Here is a 24,888-nt window from a genome sequence, read left to right on the forward strand (position 1 = left end):
GCTCAAACTTGGTAGTAAGCCTTCTGAGCTGCACAGGAGTCCTCTTTGGACAGAACCACCCTCCTCAATGCCAAGACACTGCAGAATGCCCTACAGCAAAGGAGTGGGGTACAGGCTCCAGAAGATTTGGTTCCTAAGCAAGAAAGTGGTGTGCTTCCACTCACTTACATCATGTCCTTACTCTGATGCTTCCATTATTTCCATTTTGAAGGCCATGGCATAACAAGTAGCAGTACATTTTGAAGGAGCTTCTCATGATGGTTCCCACAGCCACACTCCCTGAGGAAAATGCAAAAATGCAGCAGCTTGTTGATACACCTCCACCCCACCAAAGAGCAACAGTACATAGTATAAAGCCCATTTTATTAAGATCAGCTATGGCAGTCATAGAATAGTGATCTGGCAACGGGTGTGTGTGTGTACTGGTTTGCGTGTTAGATTTGGGCTGGAGAGACCTAGGTTCACATCTCCATTCAGACATCAAACTCACTGAGTGAACTTGAGCTAGTCACTGGGTGAGCCTTTCCATTCTGTCCTCCACCCCCCCCCCCAAAAAAACCTTACAACTCTGGCATATTACACCACTGCTCTTTCTATGCAGAGAAGTATCAGAGCTTTGATCCCCTGTGTTCCTGCTCCACTATACCAATGGGCATGACAGCTCTGTGCATACGTGGCTAAGAAGCAGGAAATGGGGATACCATAGCTTGATGTGTGCATCTGCACACATGGAGTCCTAGTACTGTGGACAAGGACCTGTTTAAAAATCTGATCTTTAGAGCAGAAATTTATACCATGTTGTTTTTGAGGTTTAAAATATCATTTTAACTTTATTTGCAACTGTGGACTAAACATTATTTAACGCTGATGTTCTCATAATTCTGACAAAGCAACCAGATTTTGTACTAAGCAGATACATTCTGCAGTTTATAACATGAGCAGAGCTGTTCAAATCTGTATCACTCAGTGTCCCTCCATTTAACAGCTTGATCCATCCACGTTCAAAGAAACAACTTCTAAAAACAGTTCCGTCAAAGTACCCAAAAGCATAGGGTGAAAGTACTTTTGTACTTTTCAATAACTATTAAAAAGCCATAGCACCTACTGACTTGGTTAGCACTTTAATAAAACTGCTGGAAGGTGTTGAGTTGTGCTGCTGCAGATGCACCATGCCGTTTTCTCTCTCTCTACCTCCTCCCTTTTCAAGGAAGCTTCATTTCCAATCTGTGCATGTCCCTAGCTTCCTACTGGAATCCTATAACTTTTCACAGTACAAATATTATGGTGGACTTTTTGTGTGTGTCCTGCTTTTGTTTTAGTAAATGTTTCCTCCTTGTAGCAAGAACAGTTGCCAGGATAGCTCCTTTATCTATGAGTGCGTGTACACACTGTGTGATAAGGAGCAGCCAGTGCTGGATGCAGGTGCCTTTTTGGAGTGCTGTATGCATGACATCATCCCAATGCCATCCCCGTCCTGCACTATTTGCCGATCCAAAGCACATTTTGCTGAAACCGTTGTAATCTGCTTTGTGCCTAGCATGCACTTCTCAAGTGCTTGCTGCAGACATGTGTACAGAGGAGAGTGCTTTGTCAGGTCACCTCCTACTGGGGCAGACCTACTGACATTGCAGGGCTGTGCCACTCCCCCTCACCATGTTTCACTTGTCAATGAGCGAAATAAGTAAAACAGGAAACAGTACAGTGACTTACTCATCTCTGTATACTTCTGAATACCAGTCTATCAGCACACCAGTTTCCACCTTTCTCTTTTGAAAGGGCGAAAAGTATCTGAACTCAGCGGAGATACTAATTGAGGAGAGGGGTCTAGAGAACACCAGGTGTGCACTAGTTGGAAAACAAGCCCACTGGTGTGCATAGACAACACAGATATTAGCTGCTGCCTTAGAGGAAGTTATTGTGTACAATTGCAAACTCTTACGTACAAAAGCACACTGTGAAAAAACAAGCCCTGTATGTTTGAAAGGCTACGTGTATACACAGTTTGTGAACTGAACTGAGAGAGTCTGAAAAACTTGCATGGGATTATGTTGCATGAGTGAAATATTTGAAAAGGGGAATTTGCCCAAATACAGCTTCTCCTGTCATAGCAGAACTGTTAAGTAGGAAAGCTGTATCTGGAAAAAAATATTCGTTCGTTCTATATAACCCTTAACAGGAATCTCCTCATTGTTGACTTGGCAACCCTGGCTGCAACATAATATCTGTTTTTCAAGAACGTTGTGTTAGTGTTTGATGGTCAGGCGCAGAAGGCAAAGAAACACAGACTCCAAACATGCATTAGATATCCAACAGTTGCGGATCTATTAAAATGACATTGTGAACTTTTCTGTATCAGTTTGATGCAGTTTGATGTAGTAAACATGTTTAATGCTGAAAATTTACTATGAGTCACACTTACAAAGACTTTAAGAGTGGAGGAGTTGCAGCACAGATTATAGCTCTTTCTGCACCAAGGTCAAGAACTCGTAGGCAGCAGTACAGGCCAAAACAAACTCTATATGATCTACTACTGGTTTCCTTTTAAGTCCCCCCCCCTTTTTTGCTTAAAGTTAACTTCCTTTTATTTCACTCCAACTGACATTAATCCCTGTTGTATGAATGTCTTCCCCTCCCCCTACTTCATTTTCAAAACATCTCTGGAAGGGAAGACTGACTTTTGTAGTACTTTCTTTGCAGTGCCTTAGGAGGTTCAGTTCATAATAATTGAAACAATCCAATTATTTCCAATTAGTTCTAGTACTTCAGACTCATTTAAAGCAGATATTTGAATAGATCCATTGGTTCAAAAATGTATTCTATTGCATGTTGATATGTAAGCCAATTTTAATGAGATTTGAATATTGTTGTGTGCCATCCCAATCTATGAGTCGTGCAAGATTCCAGGGGTTGCAGGCACTGACCCAGGGTTCGGTTTCCTCGTAATGAGGGACAGCGGAGACTGTGGTGTCTTTATGATATATGGTTTATTTACACATATATTCAACCTGAGCCTACAATGGAGGGGCTCACAGCATTAATGCCCCGAGAAGGTCTTGTGTCTCCCATAGTCACAACCTTGGATTCAAGCAGATATCAAGTATGTCTCTCAGGCTTCTGCCTGCCTCCTGCTTCTAGCCCAGCTCTCTCTCACAAAACTCTGGCTTTTGTCCTTCTAACTACCAGCCAGTTGAGGGAGGGGAGGCCTACCCACATGCTTGGTGAGGCATTACCAAGAAGCTGGCCTGGCTATTCCAGCTGCATCCAGGAATTAGAAGGAACTCAGGCATACAGCCTAAGCCCTCAACCACTCACAACACTATGTTATATGACAGAAGTTCTTCTAGCCATCATAGAGGGGTCATGGAATTATTTTCTGCTCCCTCATAAATCAGAAACAGTATTTATTTATTTCCTTACTCGCTCATTCTCTGGATCTTCCAGGCTTCTATTCTGGTTCATTGTCATGAATGACTGGAGTAGAAACAGAAACTAGCAACAGCATATTTTGGCTGCATTCCTATATACACTTAACTGGGAGTAATTCCCAATTTATTTAATGGGCCTAACTTCTAAGTAGATTGATTGCACGGTCAGGGGAATAATCTGATCATTCTGGTCAGAAGAGGTATCTTCTAAGGCAAAGGTCCTCCTGTAGAAGTGACCTAAGGTTGCATTGACACTATCTCATTTGTTATTTTTCCATACATGTATCCGCATGTGCTCTGTTGCAATCAATTACCGTGCATTAGCCATTCAGAAAATCTTCTCTTCAAATTGCAGTCTTAGGGTTATATTACGTATGTTAATGAGTCTGCACAATTGCAGCATTTACACCTGTGTGCATTGCCTTCCACTTCACAGCCTGCTCACTTCAACAGCAGCTGTTTTTTCTTCTGGGAGGCTTCAATAAATTACACAGCCATGTGCCACAATACTTGTCCTCAGTTCAAGGGTGACCAATGTGGCATCAGCAGGTGAACATGCATCCACAGAGACATTCCATGTACCCACAGGGTCCTTCCCATCATGGAAACAAAGAGGTCTGCTACACTGCTTGTTTGAGGTGTGTGTGTGTAGTTAGGGGTGTGTGCATAAGACCCAATACTGGCCTAGTATCTGTGAATTAAAAAAAAAAAGCTGATCTTTTTTTCATTCACTCTGTGCCATAGGAGCCAACTCGTAGCAACAAGGTCCCTTCGGCTCCCCCCAATAAAATATTTGAGGGGGCCACCCCCCCCTCAGTTGAATGGAATTGCCATTCAAATGGTGTGCATGCTCCACGTATTATGATCAGTTATGTGGGGCAGGGGTTACCTGGGTCCCCCAATAGTTTATTCAAGTTGGCACCCCTGCTCCGTGCTCTATCAAGTTTTGATCTCTGCTTTGAGTTCTGAGCCATTCTGCGTAAAACAAAGCTTTGTGGTCCCCATTCATCATAATCAGGAATTTCCTTTCCCCCCTTAAGTCTGCCAAAATTCAGACATATTGGTCAAGGGGCTTTTGTCAGGAGCTTTCCTCTATAAAAACTGTATTAGGGCAATATCTTTATTAGGCAATTTGGACTCCACTATTCATATTAACATCATGTTTTCAACAGAGGGAGAGAGATTTGTTTTTTGCTCTTTTTTTACCTTAAAATAATTAATAGGTCGCCAGGTATTGTATATTCTTCCTTGTACATTTAAAAATAAATAAATCCAGGACTTGCTTGTGTCCTCAGGCCTCCAACAGACCTTAAACATGAAGCTCTGTTTTTATGTGTGTGTTAAAGCAGAGCAACACAGGATTTTTAAAAAAGTCAATGATGCTTTAAACTTCTTTTTTTTAATCCTCCACTGCTGTGCTTTAACAAACAATCCAGAGTTCTTCAATGCTCTGCAGGAACCAGTTTGCACAGCCTCGCTTCTTGCAAAGTCCACAGACCTAGAGAAACAAGGAGATATAGAAAAATATAAAGCTAAGAAAAGTATAGAAGAAAATAAAAAACCAGAGTGACAGGACAACATGAGGCTTTGGGGAGCCCTGATCCTACCCAGTGGGGTTTATTGACATTGTGCTTCAACCCTGGAGGGGGCTGGGTGGACCCTCAAATCACCACAATTTGTCTCATTATTCTGCCTATGCAGACAATGCATACTGCTAATGCGTGGTGCCCATGACAGTTTCTCTTGTTTGCAAAAAAGGGTTCAAAAAAGGTTGGTGACCCCTGCCTCGCTTAAATGATTGATTAAAACAGAAACTTTGAATTCTCAAAACTTAAGCAATACACACTGGATTTTCACTAAACTGGCAAAAGGCACAATACCGTTCAATTTTCGACACAATCTAAACTGCCAACAGGGTAAATTTAATGTATGTTTTGGATAGGCACAGAAAAGTTACAAACAGTGTGAAGGCTGTGGTGCAAAAACTGGTGTATAACTTATCCATTCTTCATCAGAATTTTCAAGATTTTCAACCTAGCAATTTTTGGAAGATCAGTTTTATATCTGATGCAATTGTTTCTCACTGTTTTTTAGAGTTCGCACGGTCTGTTTTCTTGTTTTTAGAGTTCATTGAATTGATTTTATTTTTCTTAGAGCATCCATATCTGTGTTTTGTTCAGTTTTTACCATGTTCAATGCTTAGCTGGCTTTAAACTGTGAAGCAGCCTATAAATTTGTGTAATAAATAAACAAACATTTGGTCAGATTATACCCCTCACCTGTTGCTTCTCCATACAAAGTAGTTACAAGTTGTCCTGAGTGCATGACAAACAGAATTTTCATGTTTTATAATGACAGAATACTGAACGCTTAGCTCGAGTCAATAGCATGGATCTATAATATTGTAGAACTAGGAAAAGTGCAAAAGAAGGGCAACTAAAATGACCAAGGAGTTAGGAGCAGCTTCCAAATGAGGAAAGGTTTAAACATTTTAGGTTTTTTACTTTAGAAAAATGTGAGCAAGGGAGGTCCTGATATAAAACCATGAATAGTGGATCAACGTGGATAGGGAACCATCAACGTGGATAGGGAACAGTTTTCTCCCTACTGTAATTTGAGGTTACTCAATGAAAATTTGAGGTTACTCAATGAAACTATTTTACAGCAGATTTTGGAGAAACTAGGTACTCCACAAAAGCATAATTAATGTATAGAACTCACTGCTATTTAATTTGTTGACAACCATTAGGTTAGATGGCTTTGAAAGGCAGTTAGACTGATTTTGCTCCATGAGTCATTCTATCAATGGTTATTAGTTAAGATGGCTACCTGGAACCTGCTTGTTCATAAGCAACAGTTTGAGATGTATTGCCTTCCTTCATAACCTATTTGTGGTTTCCCAGTGGGTATCTGGTTAGCCTCTGTGGGAAGCTGCATGCTGGACTAAATGGATCCCTGCTTTGATCTAGCAGGCTTCTGCTTAGGTTCTTAAGATACTGCAACCTGTGCCTGAGTTCAAAAATTGTCCTGATTTCTAAATCCTTTTGGCGATTGCCTTCTCCTGTATCTACATATATAAAAATGGGTTTTTCCATTCAAGCAAAAACTGCATATGGTCTGGCTACTCCTGTCACTACTGCACTGCAAGATGAAAACGCTGCCCTAGCAGAAATCTTCATTCAGTGTAACTCATAAAAATATACATGCAAGTCATTTCAGGGCCTGGACCTGGCAACCTGAGTGGCTTTCTGCTGGTGACAAGATGAGTAAGTGTATTACTTGATGAAAAAGCAAATGAAGGAAAAAAGGAGATCTTGTGGAGGAGGCCCTTATAAATGAACTGTCAAATGAAATAAAGTTAAAGGAAAATCTCCTGCTGTAAATGCAGAGGTCTGGCGCTTCTAATAAAAATCAGGGCCCTGGAGGAATTAATTACATCAGCATTACAGGAAGAATTCATGGAATTGCAAAATGTAGTGGCACAGACCAGCACGAGCTGCTGTTGCAAATGGGGAAACTGCAGGAGAGTCTTAACAATTTCTGAGCTGATATGCAGGACATTGTAGTCACATAATAGCAGTTTAGACACTCTCATGAATAATAGTATTCAGCGGTAATGACAAATGATATTACACATACTTCGTAGCTGAAGTCATTTAACTTTATTTCTTTGCTTCTAAGGGTGTATATTAAAAGTGGTCCAGTGAAATTTGAAGAGAAAATGGTATAAAAATATATATTTGAGTGAAATTAGTTCTAATTAAATTTAGAAAGGTTTGGTAATTTATAGTGGTGTGTGTGTTTGTGTGTATCTATCTCTACCTCTATCTATATATGTATATAAAAATTCACAGTGAATGGCCAGCACACCAAGACTTTCTTCAGAATAATGTTTTCTGATAACAAAGAACACGGGCAAATGGATGCCTGACAGCAGAGCAGGGCTATGTGCAGGCTGCAAGGAAGCCTTGGGGTGCCTGATATGGCCCTGGGGCTTTATGCTGTCTTACACCTGATGCAAGTATGAACAAGAATCAAGGAAGGTAACTTCTTTTCCTTCATCAGGAAGGTTCCTTTAGCAACTTGTAAGAAAGTTGATCTTAGCTGTTTGTTGTTGCTGTTGCTGTTGTTTAGTCGTTTAGTCGTGTCCGACTCTTCGTGACCCCATGGACCAGAGCACTCCAGGCACTCCTGTTTTCCATTGCCTCCCGCAGTTTGGTCAAACTCATGTTAGTAGCTTCGAGAACACTGTCCAACCATCTCGTCCTCTGTCATCCCCTTCTCCTTGTGCCCTCAATCTTTCCCAACATCAGGGTCTTTTCCAGGGAGTCTTCTCTTCTCATGAGGTAGCCAAAATACTTTTCTCCTAAGAGCTCCAAGGAAATGGGAGCATTTCCATGTAATAATTAGTCCTCTGAAAGAACTATGCAGTAACAGGAGTACCAGCTTGGCCCTGCGACTATGGGTAACTGGGTCTGTGGGTGCCCATGCAGCATGCATGACTATAGAACCGAAATTTGTAGGTGCGCGCCCCCTTCGTAATTTTGTGGGTGCTTGGGCACCCAGGGCCTCAGGGAGTTGGCACCTATGTGCAGTAAGTATTTGCTTGGATCACTACAGTACTAACCTGCTGTTATGGGGTGGAAGTGTCCAATGACAATCATGTAATTGGTCTTGCAGCTATTTTAGTTCTCCTTTTTTAAAATAGAAACATTTACATACCACATTTTGCCCACGTCAATGCCCCAAGAATAGTCACCAGATATTATATTAATAACATTAAGGTGATGTTGCCTAAGAATGTTTTAATAATAATAAAAGTGAAACAATAAAAAGCATTTGTGTTCACAAACTTCATAGCTTGTCCCCACATGGTGGAGCCCAGTTTGAAGTTCAGGTTCTTATGGTTTTTTTACTTGGAGTCATGTTACTTTATGAAGCAATATTTATCACCTATCCCTATAGCTGTTTCAGTTAACTAACTATTGCAGTCTCCATTGAAGAGTAAAAAAACATAGGTGGAACTGAGCTAACAAGCCCTATCAGCGGAAGCCCTGCAGAAGGACTTCTGCTTGCATTATAGGGCTTTCCTTCCTCTCCTCCTCCATGCCCCCACACCCCTAAAAGTTGATGAGGAGGGATCCTGGAGAACCCCCAGAACATCACATGGGGAAGGAGAGGGGCGTTCAGATCAAAAGAGCGTGATGCTGAATTCCACCCCAGCTCCCCCAAAGCAAAAATTTGCTGTTATGGGTCTATAAATACTGTAATTTAATTGCATGTAACATTTTTCTTCTTTGCAGAACTAATTTCGTTATATCATATTTTATGGACATTTTACAAACACTATAAGGGAAGTATGCAACTAAGTGTTACTCTGAGTAGACCCACTGAAATGAATGACCTTAACTTAGTCTTGTTCATTAATTTCAGTGAGTCTATTCTAAATAAAACTTAGTTGAATGCTACCCTGAAAGTAGTATGATATATTATCCTCTGATACTCTCCTCTTTTTTTATTATTTTCTTTCTTTTTAATTCAGCCTTACAGATAAGCACCATGTTGTCAAAGCAATAAATTACTTTAAACTGGTTTACCTTTATTTTTGAAATTATTTTTTTTAAAAGAAGAAAATAAGAACATTGCTTCTCAGTTAAAACAATTTATTTGAACTGGATCACATAACTTTAGTTCTAACTTTAAATATTTTTGTAACAGTGACAATTTATACCAAATGACCTCACAGCTTGAATGCATGACATGGAATCAAATGAACTTGGGATCTCAACTTAAGGGGTAAGGTTTATGTTTTTGTTTTGTTTTTAAATCAATCTTATATTGCAGAATTATGAAATAATTTATTTTTTTGATAAAACGACTTATCAAAATACTAAACTTCTTAGCATGTGGATATTTGTCACTGACATCCTTGCTGTTTATGTTTGTGTGTGTTAGATTTTGAAATGCTCAATAAAACCATTTTTTTCTTGAGCGTGTTAAGCAGTTAAAGGGCACAAGAGAGCAATATTATCTAATTTGTTATGAGCTAGAATTTTTTATATAACACATTATAGGTGTGGATTGCATTCATTTTATAACATTTGGAAAAAATATGGTGCAGTCATAACCACTTCTGATAATCATGCTTTCACTTACACTGGTGTAATCTTGTAGATTTCCAGTATCCATTGATGTACAGTGAAATCTTATTTATGTCTACTCAAAAGTAAGTCCCATTGAGTTCAGTTGAACTTACTCCCAGGTAAGAACATACCGTATTTTTCACTCTATAAGACGCACCGGACCATAAGATGCACCTAGTTTTTGGAAGAAGAAAACAAGGAAAAAAAATATTCTGAATCCCAGAAGCCAGGACAGCAAGTGGGATCGCTGCACAGTGATCCTGCTGGCTGTCCTGGCTTCTTGCTTGGCCGCGCGCAGCATCTCCCGGGCAAGGGGAGCCTTTGTCCCCTGCCCGGAAGAGGCTGTGTGCAGCTAAGGCTCCCCCAAGAGCCGCACTCTCTTTAAACAGTGTGTGGAGTGTGTGTGCGGCTCTTGGGGACTTTTCCCTGAGGAGGGAGAAGGGCAGCTCCACGCGGCTCTTTAAAGGGAGCGCTGAGCAGAGCCTCCCGCCTGCATTCGCTCCATAAGACGCACACACATTTCCCTTTACTTTTTAGGAGGGGAAAAGTGCGTCTTATAAAGCGCAAAATACGGTAAATGACTGCAGCCTGATAGTCCCATAGATGCCTTGGCTGTGACAGCATTCATTCATTGATGTGGATGGTATTCTGGCCTAACCAGCCTTTTTATTTTTGGGGTGACTTTCAGAACAGTGACACTATTTTTCACCAGCATTTCTTAACAAAACCATACACCTTGAATAAACTGGCAGCTCTTTGGAATAACTCCATAAATGGACCTGATCAAAATCTGTACCTACTGCATCCAGCCCTCCCAAAACTGCAGGGCTGTGTCGCAGGGAGCTGGCGAGATGGAGAGTACCTAGGACCAGGGCCAGCAGACAGAAAAATAAGGTTTGGGCATAGTAACCACATAGAAAAGGCCACGCTGACTATTGCCTAGTATAAACCCAAGCCTGACCAGGGATACCAGATGTTGGGGTCTGGGTGATGCCTGGGGTTGGGGAATTGAGTTCTCTGGGTTTGAAATGGACCCAAGTGCTAAAGTTCATCAGTTTGGAAAGGGTGTGAAGGCAGGGTCCAATACAGCATGATTTTATTTACTTACGCTACATAATGGAGAGTGGATATGTGGGGGAAACCTCGGTTGGCCCTTTAATTTTCTGTCAACTGTCCCCAAAGAGGGGAAACCCTAAGGCTGATCTGGAAGCTTTTACAGCTTTGCCAGGTCAGAAGAGACCAGTGGTCTGCTTGGATGGGCTGTGTCATTCTGGAGCCTGAAGCAGGACTGTGGGCCTGGAGATGCTTTTAGTCTGTGGCCTTGCTTGCTCACACAAAGAGCAACAGAGCTCAGGTCAAAGCCAAAGTGGCTCCCGGTCCAGCCACAGTGGCTCCTGACAGTAACAATGCCACAGCCCACGCTTTCCTTTTCTCCATCCCTTTTCAAATGCCTTATTCTAATCTTCCTCCCCGTTTCTTTATACTTTTTCCGTCTCTCGCGTCCTTTTATTACCTTGAATTCTCATACATCTTACATCCTTTGCCTTTGCTTTTCCGCTGTCCCTCCCATTTTCCTTAGCTTCCTCCCTATGGACCGGACTGTTGTTCTCTCCCACCTGTAGGGAGTGGGCTCCAGTCTGGCCACTGCTTGCCCAGAAATTGTTTCCTGTTACCCTGGAAGCAGGAAGTCCTTCTTGAAGGAGCCGCATGCTACTAAAGATATTTGATGAAGCTGCAGGCAGGATATGGGGGCGGTTATGGACAGTGCACTCCTTTTTTTCCTGAAGTTTGAACAGAGTGGGGAGATGAAGGTCATTATAAGTATAGCAATCAGAGGACAACTCACAGAATTTAATGTTGGTTAGCATGTTTTGGTGGAGTAGAACCTTTCGACTGTGTGAGTTATAAATGATATTTGTATCTGGTGTGTAGATTTGAAATCAACACTTGAGAGAAAATAAGAAAATGCATTTTCACAAATGTATGAAAAAATGATTCACTATATTTTAAATCATTATAATTGCTTTATTTTCATTTATATGTACGGTAATTGCTTTTTTTCTGGCAAGGTGTTTACTTGCATCTTCTGAGAGTAAAACTGCAGCATTTTATTTTATTTTTTAAAAGATATATCAGTATTAATTAACTACAGTGGTACCTCTCATTACAAACTTAATTTGTTCTGGAGGTCCACTCTTAACCTGAAACCGTTCTTAACCTGAGGTACCACTTTAACTAATGGGGCCTCCTGCTGCCACTGCGCCGCCACTGCATGATTTCTGTTCTCATCCTGAGGTAAAGCTCTTAACCCGAGGTACTACTTCTGGGTTAGCGGAGTCGGTAACCCAAAATGTTTGTAACCCAAAGTGTTTGTAACCCGAGGCGTTTATAACCTAAGGTACCACTGTAATAGCTAATAGTTGGATCCTTCTGGTGTTAGCATGTTGAAAATAATTTTGGTTTGAAGAAAAGCAAATTTCCTTATCCTATCTTATAACAATATTTATTTGTGGACTGAAATCCCACAGTTCAAACAGCCTAGCTGCAACTGGAAGAGTTAGTCTCACTTAGTCTCACTGAGACCAATGTGTGTTAAGTGCACATTTCTCTGTGTTGGAATTCCTCCACACCCTCTCATTTGAGGTTCTGAATTAGTTTTTCCTGACTATGCTTCGTGTATTTGTTGAAACCAAGCCCTAACAGAAGCATGAAAAATTAGATCTGAGCATTCCCCATCCACACATAATCAATTATTGTCAAGAGATTCTTTCTAAAAAAAAAATAGTGGGAAGGGAGACATAAAGATGAAGAAGAAGTAGTTGCTCATCCAGGTCTCTCCCCCCCCCCCCAAATCCAGCATGTGCAGACATAGTATGTACTTATTATACAGAAGCCCTGGAATGAGCTGAAAACTAAATAAAGATAGAGTGTAAGTAATGTGAGTTTGACATGACACTAAACAGAAATGGATTAACCTATAGTGCAAGAGATATCCTAACATGTCACTGGAAATCTTAACCAAAATGTATACTATCTAATTATGGGGAGGTAGCATTATTAGATAGCACTCTTATTCAGTGCTACTTGTTTCAAATGATTCAGCACTGCGTATGCTAGCAATTAAAAAACAACACTTTTTCTATTTCAGCTCATTTTCTGTGTGTTGGACATCAGGAGTCCCCCCCCCCTTAAAAAAGAAAGGAAATAAAATTAGGCCAGTAAGCAAATTTACAGTGAGAACAGTATGATGGAGCGCATTGTTTATGTTGCTATGGCAGCACTGAGAAAACGTGCCATTTATTATATGGAAACTGCTACATATAAAGTCATGCTAAGATGACTGAAAATCGAAACCTGTAGTTATCTCAGTGGTGTGGTTGCAAATCTGTTGCGAATAAACGTAAGTTAATGATGCTACTTATTCATCTTGGTAAGCTTATAAAAACAAATAAGCCCTACTCCTAGGATGTAGCAAACTGTTATATCCTCTGTTGCAGGGCTTGGGAACCCATGACCCTCCAGATGTTATTGAACCATAAATGCCATAATCCCTGACCACTGGCTGGGGCTGATGGAAGTGCAAGCCCAACAACATCTGGAAGATCACGGTTTTCCCATCTCTCTTGGATTGTTTGAGCACAGATGGGAATAATATTAACAGTGCATACCTCCAACTGATTAAAGGATTCTTAAGCTACTTCCTTGGCGAACGTTATTGTATGACCCATGTAATGTGTTTGCAGACTTGCATGAGCCCCTGTCAGGCAAAAATGCAGGACACAAATTAATAATAATAACAACAACAATAACAATTATGTACTCTTGCATCCCATTCAGATATGGTACTTGTTACATTGCAAAAATAAATAAATATGCAGGATAAAATTCACATTACATAGTAATGTAAAATGTAACGGTAACATGGTAATGAACTGAGACCAATGTTTCCAGCGGTACCTTTGACATCTCAAAGGAGAGAAAAAATGGAAAGGATACCCAGTTTCTCAACAATCCATCACATTACATGGCTTTGATTTTTTTTTTTTTTAAAAAAACTCAATACAATACCCACTTCTGCCTTTTTTTTTGGAGGCCATTTCGGACTTTTCTCCTTCATTGTCTGCAATTTCCTCTTTAGATATGATGTTTTGTCTCTTCTAGAGAAAATATCCTGCAAAATGAAGAAGCATATAAACCTTGTCTGAGATCCAAGTAATTAAAGCAAGGAAGAGGTTACTCTTTAGGGATCTGAGTGGTGGAGGAGGAGGAAACCCCCTGGCTTAAACAGAAATATTGAAAGTAGAATGAAGACAATAAATGGCATTCTATGCATCCATAAGTGCAGACTTTTAGCAGTGATGCGACCTGGGTTGTTTAGGAGGAAAAAGCAAGGAGAAGATGGAATCATGATGAACGATCTATGGTAAAGTCAATTTAAATGTTTTGGTATAGGCCAAGATTGTAGAATCTGTGGAAAATCAGAGCTAGACATAGCCTCATCGTTGGTAATATGAGCCAAAATAGTTATCTGTCTTCTTTGGCTGAGAGAGTTACAAAACACAGCGCCTTCAGTTTCAGTTGCCATGAACATAAGCTACTCTTCCTAAGATTTACATCTTTAAAATACATGGACTGTTCATAAGGGATTCCCAGGAGTGTAGTGTTTCAGATGTTTCCCTCCTTCTTGAAGAACTTAATGAATATTGGCATCCTTCTTTGCATTGAAATATGTGGCTTCTATATATCTCTTCACAGATTATAGCCTTTATATACCGTACTTGCTGTCATTTTCCTATGTGATTCAGTTAAGATTTCCTTCCCATACTATACTGCAACAAAATGTTTGAAAAGGCTTTCCAAATCTGAGAAGTTTTTTTTTTTTAAATGTACCAAAGCAGATTCTGCTTGGGGGCATATGCGATTGGACATAGGCATAGCCCTAATAGTACACAATGATGGGTGGTGTACACAGAAATCATCTCCATACCTAGCTTCTGGAACAGCCTTTCAGAATAGGTAGATGTTGCTGGATTTAGGCCCCAACTTGTCAAACACTTGGTTTTAGTACGACTGATGATTTTCTGAAAGGGCTACATCCATCATTGCTGTGTGCACACTCATAGTTGGAATCACTGTCTTTGAACAGCTCTCTTCAAGGGTCACCAAGCTTTGGGCCCCACTTGGAATTTTGAGGAAGTGCCATGGGCACCAGTCATAAAGCAGCTGCCATTGGGGTGTGACGCAACACAAAATGGTTCCATGGTTGTGGCACAACACACAGTAGATACTTTGAAGACGCAACCACATCTAAAAGAGCAGAAAAGGAGATGGGAACATAAAATAGTGTGGGCATATCACTCACCTGTCAGCAACCCCATTAATTAGTGGGGAAGGTACCCAAATCAGCCACTGCCACACTCAAGAGAGAGGAGCTCTTTGCAACTCTCCTCTGTTCAAAACAAATGGGAAGGTGGGTGTCCAATCCTGTAATCCAGTGAAGTGTAGATATGTTTAATGGGGTGTGTTCAGTGTAGAAGAGTCTGAGCCTGTGCAAATAGGAACTGGGCAGGAAGAGCTAACATGTTATCATGTATTTTTGAACCATAAACAACTTACCTAAGCAACACCCCACCACCACTATATCCCTGTCCGGCAACTGTGCTCCCCAGATTTGGTGCTGCTGAGCGTATCACCTGCCCTGGAAGTCCACTTAGAAACTGGGCTTTTAGTGTTGCAGCTCCAGACCTCTGGAATTAATTATGATACAGGCGTCCAGTGTTTAGGCACCTACGGAAGTTGTTTCCCTGAGGTGTGATCGAGTCATTTGTGAAAAATTAATTGTACATCTATAGAGTTTCCAGAAATGGTTTAAATTGTTTTTAGAATTTGGATTTATCTTACTTTTTATTGTGTTGTACACTGCTTTGATGGCCTCAATCTGCGAAGAGGTTTATAAATTTGGTAAAACACTGTATAAATAAATAGATATATTCTGAGACCTTTCACCATAGGAAGTACTAGCAGGCATGCTGGTGTCTCTGGGCACTGCATCGTTGACACTAAAATAATAGCAAGTTCATGTACTTTGTTGTGAGTAAACCTTAAACACAGATCAAGTGATGTATATGACATTCGGTATAATCACACACGCACAAATGAGATGTGTTTTTCAGGACCCTAACCCTGCTCCTGAGACTGTGATTTCATAGAACCAGAGTTATAACCGACCCAAAGGATCATGTATTCCAACTCCCTGCAATGCAGTAATCACAGCTATATTTAACTGTTTTTAATACTGATTCTTAAATTGTCCAAACCTATCCTCAGACCTGCTGGTGAAAGGTGGGTGATAAATTCTTTTTCATATTAAAACAGTACACTCCAAATAGAATCAATTCACATGACCCTAAAATTAAATTGCAATTAAACCAAACCATTCATTTTGTGTTTGACAAAAATGCATTTAAAATTATGATGATAAGTGCATGATATTCTAGATACAATTAAAAACAAAAGCCAAGCCCTTGCCAGTGGTGTAACAGTCAATGAACAGCAGTGGGAGTAATAACAAAGAACTACAGAAGGAAATGATATGTTATTCTAAGGGAGGTTCATCTGCTGCTTCTTTTTCACGATTTATCTGCTAATCTACCACTTTAAGCAACCTTCTTTTATGCTACAAGCACACAAAAAGTAGAAGCTAGGATTCCCTGCTCTGTGAATAAGTTGTTATATTTCTACTGCTGAGATTTCTAGTTTTTATAAATGCCATGTGGGCAGAGCAATTCTAACATTGGACTAGGGAGATGTGGAGTGGCAAAGTGGTTGCCTCCTGCTGGCCAGGCAGAAAGATGGTGCAGGCAGTAGGTTTTTTGTTTTTGTTTTGATGTGTCAGCTCCAGGATGGCATATCTGGAGGAGACTTGAATCTAGCAGATCCAAACTCTCTGGTGCCCTCAGTCCCTGACCCCACTCATGCCCTGTTTGGGGGTTTTCTGCTGGATTCCGCCTTCTACTGCCCCAGAGCCTGCCTCCCCACCCAGCACCACTTCTCTCTGCTGGTGGAGAGGTGATTGTGCCAGCCTACCCCTTCCCCATCCTAAGTGGGGTTATGGGTTTTCTCTTTTTTAAAAAAAATCCAAAGCGATATACAGTGGTGCCTCGCAAGACGAAAAGAATCCGTTCCGCGGGTCTTTTCGTCTTGCGGTTTTTTCGTCTTGCGAAGCAAGCCCATTGACGGAGTAGCGCTATTAGCGCTATTGACATTTTAAGGGCTAAAAATGGCTTTTTAACGCTTGGGAGATTAGCGGTTTTGCTGCTAAAATGCTTTTAGCAGCTTAGCGATTCAAAATAAGGGGTTTTGGAGCGGAAAAAAAATTCAAATTTTTTCATCATTTTTCGTCTTGCGAAGCAAGCCCATAGGGAAATTCGTCTTGCGAAGCGCCTCTGCAAACGGAAAACCCTTTCGTCTTGCGGGTTTTCCGTCTTGCGGGGCACCACTGTACAATAAACTACATTTAAATAACTGCAGAGGTTCAAAGCCATATATTAATCATAAACCGGAACACACGAGGGCTTATCAGCAATGTTTCACACTCTTTCCAAATAGGTCATGCTGAAGTAACACAAGTTCACAGATGCACACAACCTTTTCTTTATCCTAATTTTACTGGCATGGAAGTGCATGCAGTGTTCTTTGTTCACAACACGGCTTTCTCACCTCCTTCCTATCCCATCATAGCCTGGCATGGCTTCTGAAAAAAAGCTGGTCCTTAAAAAAGATCTTATTCAATCTAAGCCAAAAAAGAAAAGGTTGTCAGTGTTTGTAAAAAAAAAAAAAAAAAAAAAGGAAAGGGTTCTGACCTCCCTTTGTCTCTTCAGCCTGGTCCTCAGACCCTTGTCGGCATAAAAGAGTCCATGAGAAAAGTATCCTTGCAGAGTTTTATTCTTAAAAGTCTTTGTGCAAAAGCAACTGACCAATTGTACACACCAACACTACCAGCTTTCACTAACTCACTCACTAACTAACTAGCTAACTAACTAACCAACCAACCCAACTCAGCAACAAACTAACATTTCTCACTCTATATATACAACCTGGTGCAGGCCATGCTGACCCAGCTTTATTCACATTACAGAAACAGCGGCCATTTTAGCCGTGACAAAGGTGTATTAAATCTATACAACACTGCCAATCTTTGACAATTACTTTCTCCCATGGTATGTAGTTTAAACACTAATGACCCAACTACATTTCCGTTATCTACTACTTTTTTTCATGGTTATGGTGGTTCCACTTGCAAAAAAAAAGAAAAAAAAGGTTGGGTTCTTTTCTTCTTCAAATTGGTGACTTCCCAATATGATCAGCACGTTAAAAGGATTTCCAGAATGCTGACTCCCAGCAAATGTCAAGTACCTGCCATCATAAAATTTTCTGGGAGCTGCCTGGTGCTGTTTCCAAGCCTGACTATAATTCAAATTAGAACTCAGAAGGCAAAGACTGCAATAATCAATAGGTGCGGATCAGGATATGCATGGGCAGAACCCCATTCCCAACTTTCCCTCCCCAGTAGAAGTGTTCTTTGGGCGTTTTGCAACAAGATTGGATGTTGGGGGATGAAGCAGGAAGGGGGAAATGGAGGAGCTAATTTAATAGGTACAATTAGCGGAGCTCAATGAAAGCAATGGGCTTAAGAATACCTAACTGTTCTAGACTGTGGCACTGGCCTTGCTTGGCCAATGAGAATGCCTCAACAGAGTTTTACTTTTTCTTAAAAAAAATGTAAATAATCTTAATAATGCATCTGCTTGGTAGTAGCATTATTACCAAAGAAAGCAGCAGTGTACATTTTTTCAGTGCTATGATGACAATTGTTTTAAATAATCAGTCATATTGAACATCATTTCATTATTTTCCTAAATGAAAGTGGCATATTTCCTGTGCCTCACATTTTTGGCTGCTTCTCCATGCTAAAATCCTGATCTCTTTCTTGAACGGCTATTAAGTTATGGCTTAATGTGGTATCTGTTCTGTGTAATCTCCCCCCCACTTCCCCCGAACTGTTTAAAAAACATCCAGGGTTGATGGTGATGAATCACTCAGTTTTCATATTTTATGCTGATGTTTGCTAACTTGCCTCTGGATTCCCTAGAAAAAGCTTAGTACATCTTTATTAACCTGGGGCTCTAGTTTATCCGTCTTACGAACAATGCCAGTGCAACAAAATAAAGTTTCTGGAAGGAAGTAATTCAAGGATTCATACTTTTCAGATATCTTTTTATGATTTTTTTTTTTAAACAGAGTTGTCATGATTCTTCAGAACTGCTCTGTTTTTCATCACACATTTTATTATATAAGATATACATTTAAATAGCCTTGGGTGTACTATATACTATTATGCTCAATCATTTTACATTTCTTCTGTTCCAAGGATCAAGTATTTTTTGGTCTTCTAAACAGAGAAATATATAATGCTTGCTTAACATTTTGGGGGTATTTTTTTGTTTCTCGGTTGTGAATGCATCTTTTTTTAGCACTTGAAAGAAGGTCTTCAAACTGTTTGAATTGGCAGTTGTGTTTTATACTGCTCTAGTCTACTGTGGGCTATTGCAGTATAATCCAGGCTGTGGGTTATATCCAAATAAGACATACTCTGAGTAGACCAATTGAAACCAATGGACTTAAATTTATTACATTAATATCAACGGGTCTAACTTTGAGTAGGACTTAATTGGCTACAGACTATGCTGTTGCAAGTATAGTTTTTGTCTTTTATTGATTTTAATTATTAATTCAGTATTTTTAAAATAATGTCTTGCTTGTAAGCCACCCAGGAAATTTTTATTGAAGGGCAACTTTAAAAGTAATACTAAGTAGCAATAATAATAATAATAATAATAATAATAATAATAATAATAATAATAATAATATATTCATCCATACTTACATAATGCACAAAGACACATGGATGTTCTTTTATTTAGGTACAGCAGTGGAAATTTTATTGAATAGTTACATACATCTTGGGGCCCTCCTGTGGTGCTATGGTTTAGTGCATGTGGCTGCTAACCAAAAGGTTGGTGGTTGGAGCCCACTGAGGGACGGCTGTGGGCAGGATTCCTGCTCTGCAGGGAGTTGCATTAGATGACCCTCAGGGTCCCTTCCAATTTTACAGTTCTATGATTCTATAGCATTCAGACTGATTGATGAGGATAAAATCTACAGTTTCTTATTGCTCTGCAGGTTGGAGAATCCATTTTTTATTTGTGCCTCTTTCCTTTTCCATGTTGTTTGTGTTGGGTCATTATAATAGGATGTGATATTTGGAGAGGCTTCCTTGGGTTATACCAGGGGTGGAGCACCTTAGGCCTGGGGGATGAATGGGACCTTCTAGCCCTCAGGACTCTATACAGGACACTCACCCACTGGCCATGACCCCCAACAGCCATGCTCCGCATCTGCCACTACATATGGCTGGAATGTCCCTTGAACTGTGATAATACTTCTTGCTTGCCTGGATGGAGGATAGATAGTGGTGTGTGTGTGTGTGTGCGTGCGTGCGTGTGTCTGTGTGTGTGTGTGTGTGTCTAACTACATTCACTTTGAAAACTGAGTGATTCATTAGAAGTTTGCCCATGGGCAAGTAACCTAGCTTCAAGGTAAAGAAGAGTTCTGAGCACAAATAGTCCCCCCGCAAAAGGTCTCCATCTATGCCAGTAATTTCCATTCTCTGTGCTGTGCCATAAGAAACAAACAACCTGAGGCTACAGTCCTTAAAACATACTTACTAGGGAGAAAGCCACCATGAAATGTACTTCTAAACAAGTATGCATAGGATGCATAGGATATTTAATGCTGTATTGTTTTTAACACTTGATTGGGAGCCGCCCAGAGTGGCTGGGGAAATTCAGCCAGGTGGGCGGGGTATAAATAATAAATTATAATTATTATAATTATTATTGCCCTGCATATTTGCAGTCTTGCACAGTTATCTGGGAGTAAGTTCCATTGAATTTCCAATTAGGAAGCACACTGTGATCAATGACTGATACAGAAGTCAAGGGATGGTGTCGTTTAATTTCTTAACTCTTACACGACTTAAAGGTAAATTTTTTCTTCAAGTGTAAGACTGAAATGGTTTTCCAGTTTCATTTTGGAATAAAAGTGTGTCTCTCAGCTATCAGAAGTCTGGTAAATACAGGTTTATATTTATAGAAAGTTAAATGTTGCAGGATGAAGTTCACTTATTTTTAGCCTTAAACTGAAAGTCCTAAATACTTCAAGGGAAACGTTTGGGTTGCATCCTTGCTGCACAGAGGGGGGTTCTTGATTTCCACAAGGTAACGATTTCCTTGTTTGTTGATTTTACTAAAGGTTAAGCTACAGTACATCTTCCAAGCTGATATGTGGGTTAAATAGTTAGGACTCTGATTTGTAATCCTATCCTGTGCCTGCACCACTGCTGTTCTTGTAAATGTCATCACTTTCTCAGTCCTATCTGGTTATATCTGAGTCATGAGGTGCTGACAAAAACCCACTGCACTTAATGTGAAACCTGAGGCATTTTGCTCATTCCAAAGATATTAGCAATAGCCAACTTGGCATTTAACTGATAAATAACTTGCACGTATCTGCTGTGTTAACTTTTGCTTCTCTGTGTTCCCCCACCCCTAATCTGTACTATTTTTTTTCAGTAATCAAAATTTAAAGCACTACTAGGCAAATCTTATGTTCTCTCTTTGAAACCTATGTTTGAAACAGAATCACTAAGTTTCCATTACGTTTCCTTGGTCTATTTAGTTGTTTTTGGATTGAATGAAGGCCTGTCGCTAATACTTCATCAACAGAGTATAGTTAATTTCCAACCTTTGGCCTCTCTTTATTTTCAGCCATGCAACAGGATATGAAAGTGATAACCATGCAGGCCCTATGTTATACAGCTGTGGGGCCCAGTATAGAATACACACCCATGGAGTCTTTAGAGGAATACAGGTAAGTGTATTGCAGAAAATGTACAATTCTAAATGGATTTCCAGGCTGTCATTGGAAACTGCTGCTTTTAAGTTAAGAACTGGATCAGGCCATGGTCCCAGATACCCATAGGGAGCTCGCCGGCAGGACCTGAGCATGACAGGAGTCTCTCTCTTCCTGTGGTTTCCAGCAACTGGCATTCAGAATAATTACTGCATCTGACCATGGAGGCAGCCATCATGGCTGGTAGCCACTGATATACATTATCCTCCATGAATTTGCTGAATCCCCTTTTAAAGCCATCTAAATTGGTGGCCACCACTGCCTCCTGTGAGAATGGGTTCCATATTTTTAACTATGTACTGTGTGAAGAGCTTTCTTTTGCCTGCCTTGAATTCTCCAACATTCAGCTTCATTGGAGGTCCATGAGTTCTAGTGCTTTGAGAGGGAGAAAAACTTTTCTCTATCTACTTTTTCTATGCCATGCATTATTATTTTTTACACTTCTATACAGGATCGTTTCTCTACTGTTCAACTGCATCAGTAATAAACTCAGTGAGAAACTATTGGCTGACTTAAAGAAAAAGAAACAACAGAAATAATTTTCTTTAGAACAAGCTACAATATTCCTCTAAATGGGAAACTTCAAAGTGGCATTGCACTTTCCTAAATATTAGATCTGGCATGTCAGATGACATGTGATTATTAACTGAAGGCCTGAAATTTTCATTTTTTGCTAAGCAGTAATATGTTAAAGCTTGTTTTACAGGAAGGGAAAAAAGATTAATAAACAAATTAGATAAATATTAATTACAATAGATATGTTTTGAGTTTAAGGTAGTATAATTGGAGCAGTTATTGCATGCACTGCTTTCAGTTCTGAAAACTGGTCATATAATAATCCAAATTCTTAATGCAATTATAGGATGTGAGACGAGTACCTGGAGTAGCTCCTATGATTGTTAGATCAGCAGGTGACACAAATGAGAAAAGACCTTTCATGTGTGAATACCCTGGCTGCAATAAACGATATTTCAAACTGTCTCATCTGCAGATGCATGGAAGAAAGCACACAGGTAAGTATTTTAATGCACTGCAAAATTGTCCCTAGTTAGAAGTCTGATTCTGTGCTTTGGTGTTTACTGTACACTGGTACCTCGGGTTAAGTACTTAATTAGTTCCGGAGGTCCGTTCTTAACCTGAAACTGTTCTTAACCTGAAGCACCACTTTAGCTAATGGGGCCTCCTGCTGCCGCCGCGCCGCTAAAGCACGATTTCTGTTCTTATCCTGAAGCAAAGTTCTTAACCTGAAACACTATTTCTGGGTTAGCGGAGTCTGTAACCTGAAGCGTATGTAACCTGAAGTGTATGTAACCCGAGGTACCAATGTACTGGGAATTGAACCCATTCATATAAAATGGCTATTTACATACCAACAGCAAAAGCAAGTGCTGATTTGCATAAAATTCGCATAGGTTTATAGGTATGCAAATTTATATACAAATTCATATGATTTAAATAGAAATACAATATATATAATGGGAAACACTAGGACTAGGTGACCTTTGGGCCTTCTTACTGCTGATGGAGAACTTCAAGGAACTAATATGGTTTTTAATTAAGCCTTGGAGTGGACCCTTCAAGTAGAAGACTCCTTCAGACAGTGGAATACATGACCATGCTGTGTTCATAATCCCTCAAACATGGGGCATTTTAGGGTCCTTGGGCTAAAAAGAGCAAGATAGTCCTTCACTGGTCACCTCTAATAGGGATGCAGTGTGTGTGTGTGTGTGTGTGTGTGTGTGGTTGCTTTGCATATACAGCACAACTGAATGACTACCTTATTTGTCAGGCAGGCCTCACAAGTCTGGAAGGGTTTTTTTAAGGAACAAAATGCTTCTGTATATCATTCCAAATTAATGATTTGTATGTGATGTTTTTCCAGTGAATTGTGCTTGATAATACACACACACACACACACACACACACACACAAATGTGGGGGTGGAGCTGGATGTGCTCCATAAGATTCCTCTTTCTCATCACCTAGATATTTATACATGACTGGCTCATTACATTTCCTGCAGACTGCTCACTCAGATAGTGTTACCCACAGTTGGATTAGAAAACATGCAGAGCTCGGATAGAAAAATTTGGAATTCATGTCAGCATTTCTTAATGTTTCGACACAGCTTTTGCTGACTTCTCATGTGCCCTTTAACTGCTTATTGAGTGCTTTGCTGGTTATTAACAATACCATTAACCGAAACATATAATAATAAAAGGCATCTGGTTGATTTGGAGCATTAGGAAGCTGAGAAATACAATGGGGGAAAAGAAATATAAACAATACACTGGATTAAGTGGTAAGATTTCATGGAGCTTTCAATCACCATTAACATAACCCAGCAACTATGATTTGTGTTTTTGAAGGTTTTTTGGAAATTGGTGTATGGTTTGGGAGTCTGGAAGGAATGCAATTTCGCGTTTTCAAGCCAAAATGACCCCCCACCTCCTTCCCCCGTGCACTGTTCCAGGGATTCGCCTGATCCAACCCCCCAGATAAAGGGGGGAAGCCCTATTGCACAAACAGAAGTCCTTATGCACTGACGTGACTCATTAGTAGAATGCCACTCTTAGTTTTTTAATCAGTGAAGTGTACTACTTTGTACCCATCAGAGTTTTCTTCTCAGCAAAACTGTAAAAATGTTTTGCACAGAACAAACAACCATATAACAGGCACAGTTCTTGCAACAGTTTTTCTAGTTTTGAAAAGCAAAATTTCATTACTTTAACAAATTTATATTAAAGATTTTGTTTGGAAAGTCATGGCTCCTTCTCCAGGATGTGTAAATTACAGAGTGTGTAAATTAAATAACCGTCTCTTCTTCAGAACATTTGCATAAGTCACTGTCACAAACCTGATGACCTGGAGCAGCTCACCCCAGTTCATACTGGGTCTTGTGGTTCTTATTACACATTCTTTCCTGACCAGGCCATTTTGTTCTCTCCATCACTGTAGGCTGGTCTCTTCCAATTAAAGGATTGCCTTTAGAGTTAGCTTATGAAGTTGTTCTCTGTGAGAACACACTCTCTGGGTGTGCAGTCTTTCCAACCTCATCCAGTACCCCATTCCTCTTCAGAACAATAATTTTTTTCAAGGCCCATGGATGTATTCATGAACTTGGAGAACTATATCAGTTATGAGGTATTATACTATGAGGGAAAAAGTATCAGCACATATAAACCCTTCTGTAAACTTCATGCCAACTTTTCAGCTCTGGCTATACATTAGGATGGCTACACGGTAGCTTGAATGACAGCCTACACCTGCTGAAAAGCCATTTTATA

At 40.1% G+C, this 24,888-nt stretch overlaps 1 protein-coding gene across 9 annotated transcripts in view; it reads left to right on the plus strand.

Annotated features, from left to right (window-relative positions):
• WT1 (WT1 transcription factor) overlaps positions 1–24,888 on the plus strand; it is a 52,748-nt gene that overhangs the window by 15,022 nt on the left and 12,838 nt on the right. For 5 of the 9 annotated variants that reach the window (XR_014512482.1, XR_014512483.1, XM_083445262.1 and 2 more), the window contains exons 4-6: positions 9,144–9,221; positions 21,457–21,559; positions 22,464–22,614. Coding sequence is in view for 5 of the 9 variants with exons in the window: in XM_083445262.1 (XP_083301388.1) it covers positions 9,144–9,221; positions 21,457–21,559; positions 22,464–22,614 (332 nt within the window). In the remaining 4 variants the exon portion in view is untranslated. The remainder of the gene's footprint in view (positions 1–9,143; positions 9,222–21,456; positions 21,560–22,463; positions 22,615–24,888) is intronic. The other 4 variants (XR_014512484.1, XR_014512485.1, XM_083445264.1 and 1 more) reach the window with 1 other exon arrangement.

Source organism: Podarcis tiliguerta, assembly GCF_965153285.1.
Source record: "Podarcis tiliguerta genome assembly, chromosome: 1".
In the NCBI taxonomy this organism is placed as follows: domain Eukaryota; kingdom Metazoa; phylum Chordata; class Lepidosauria; order Squamata; family Lacertidae; genus Podarcis; species Podarcis tiliguerta.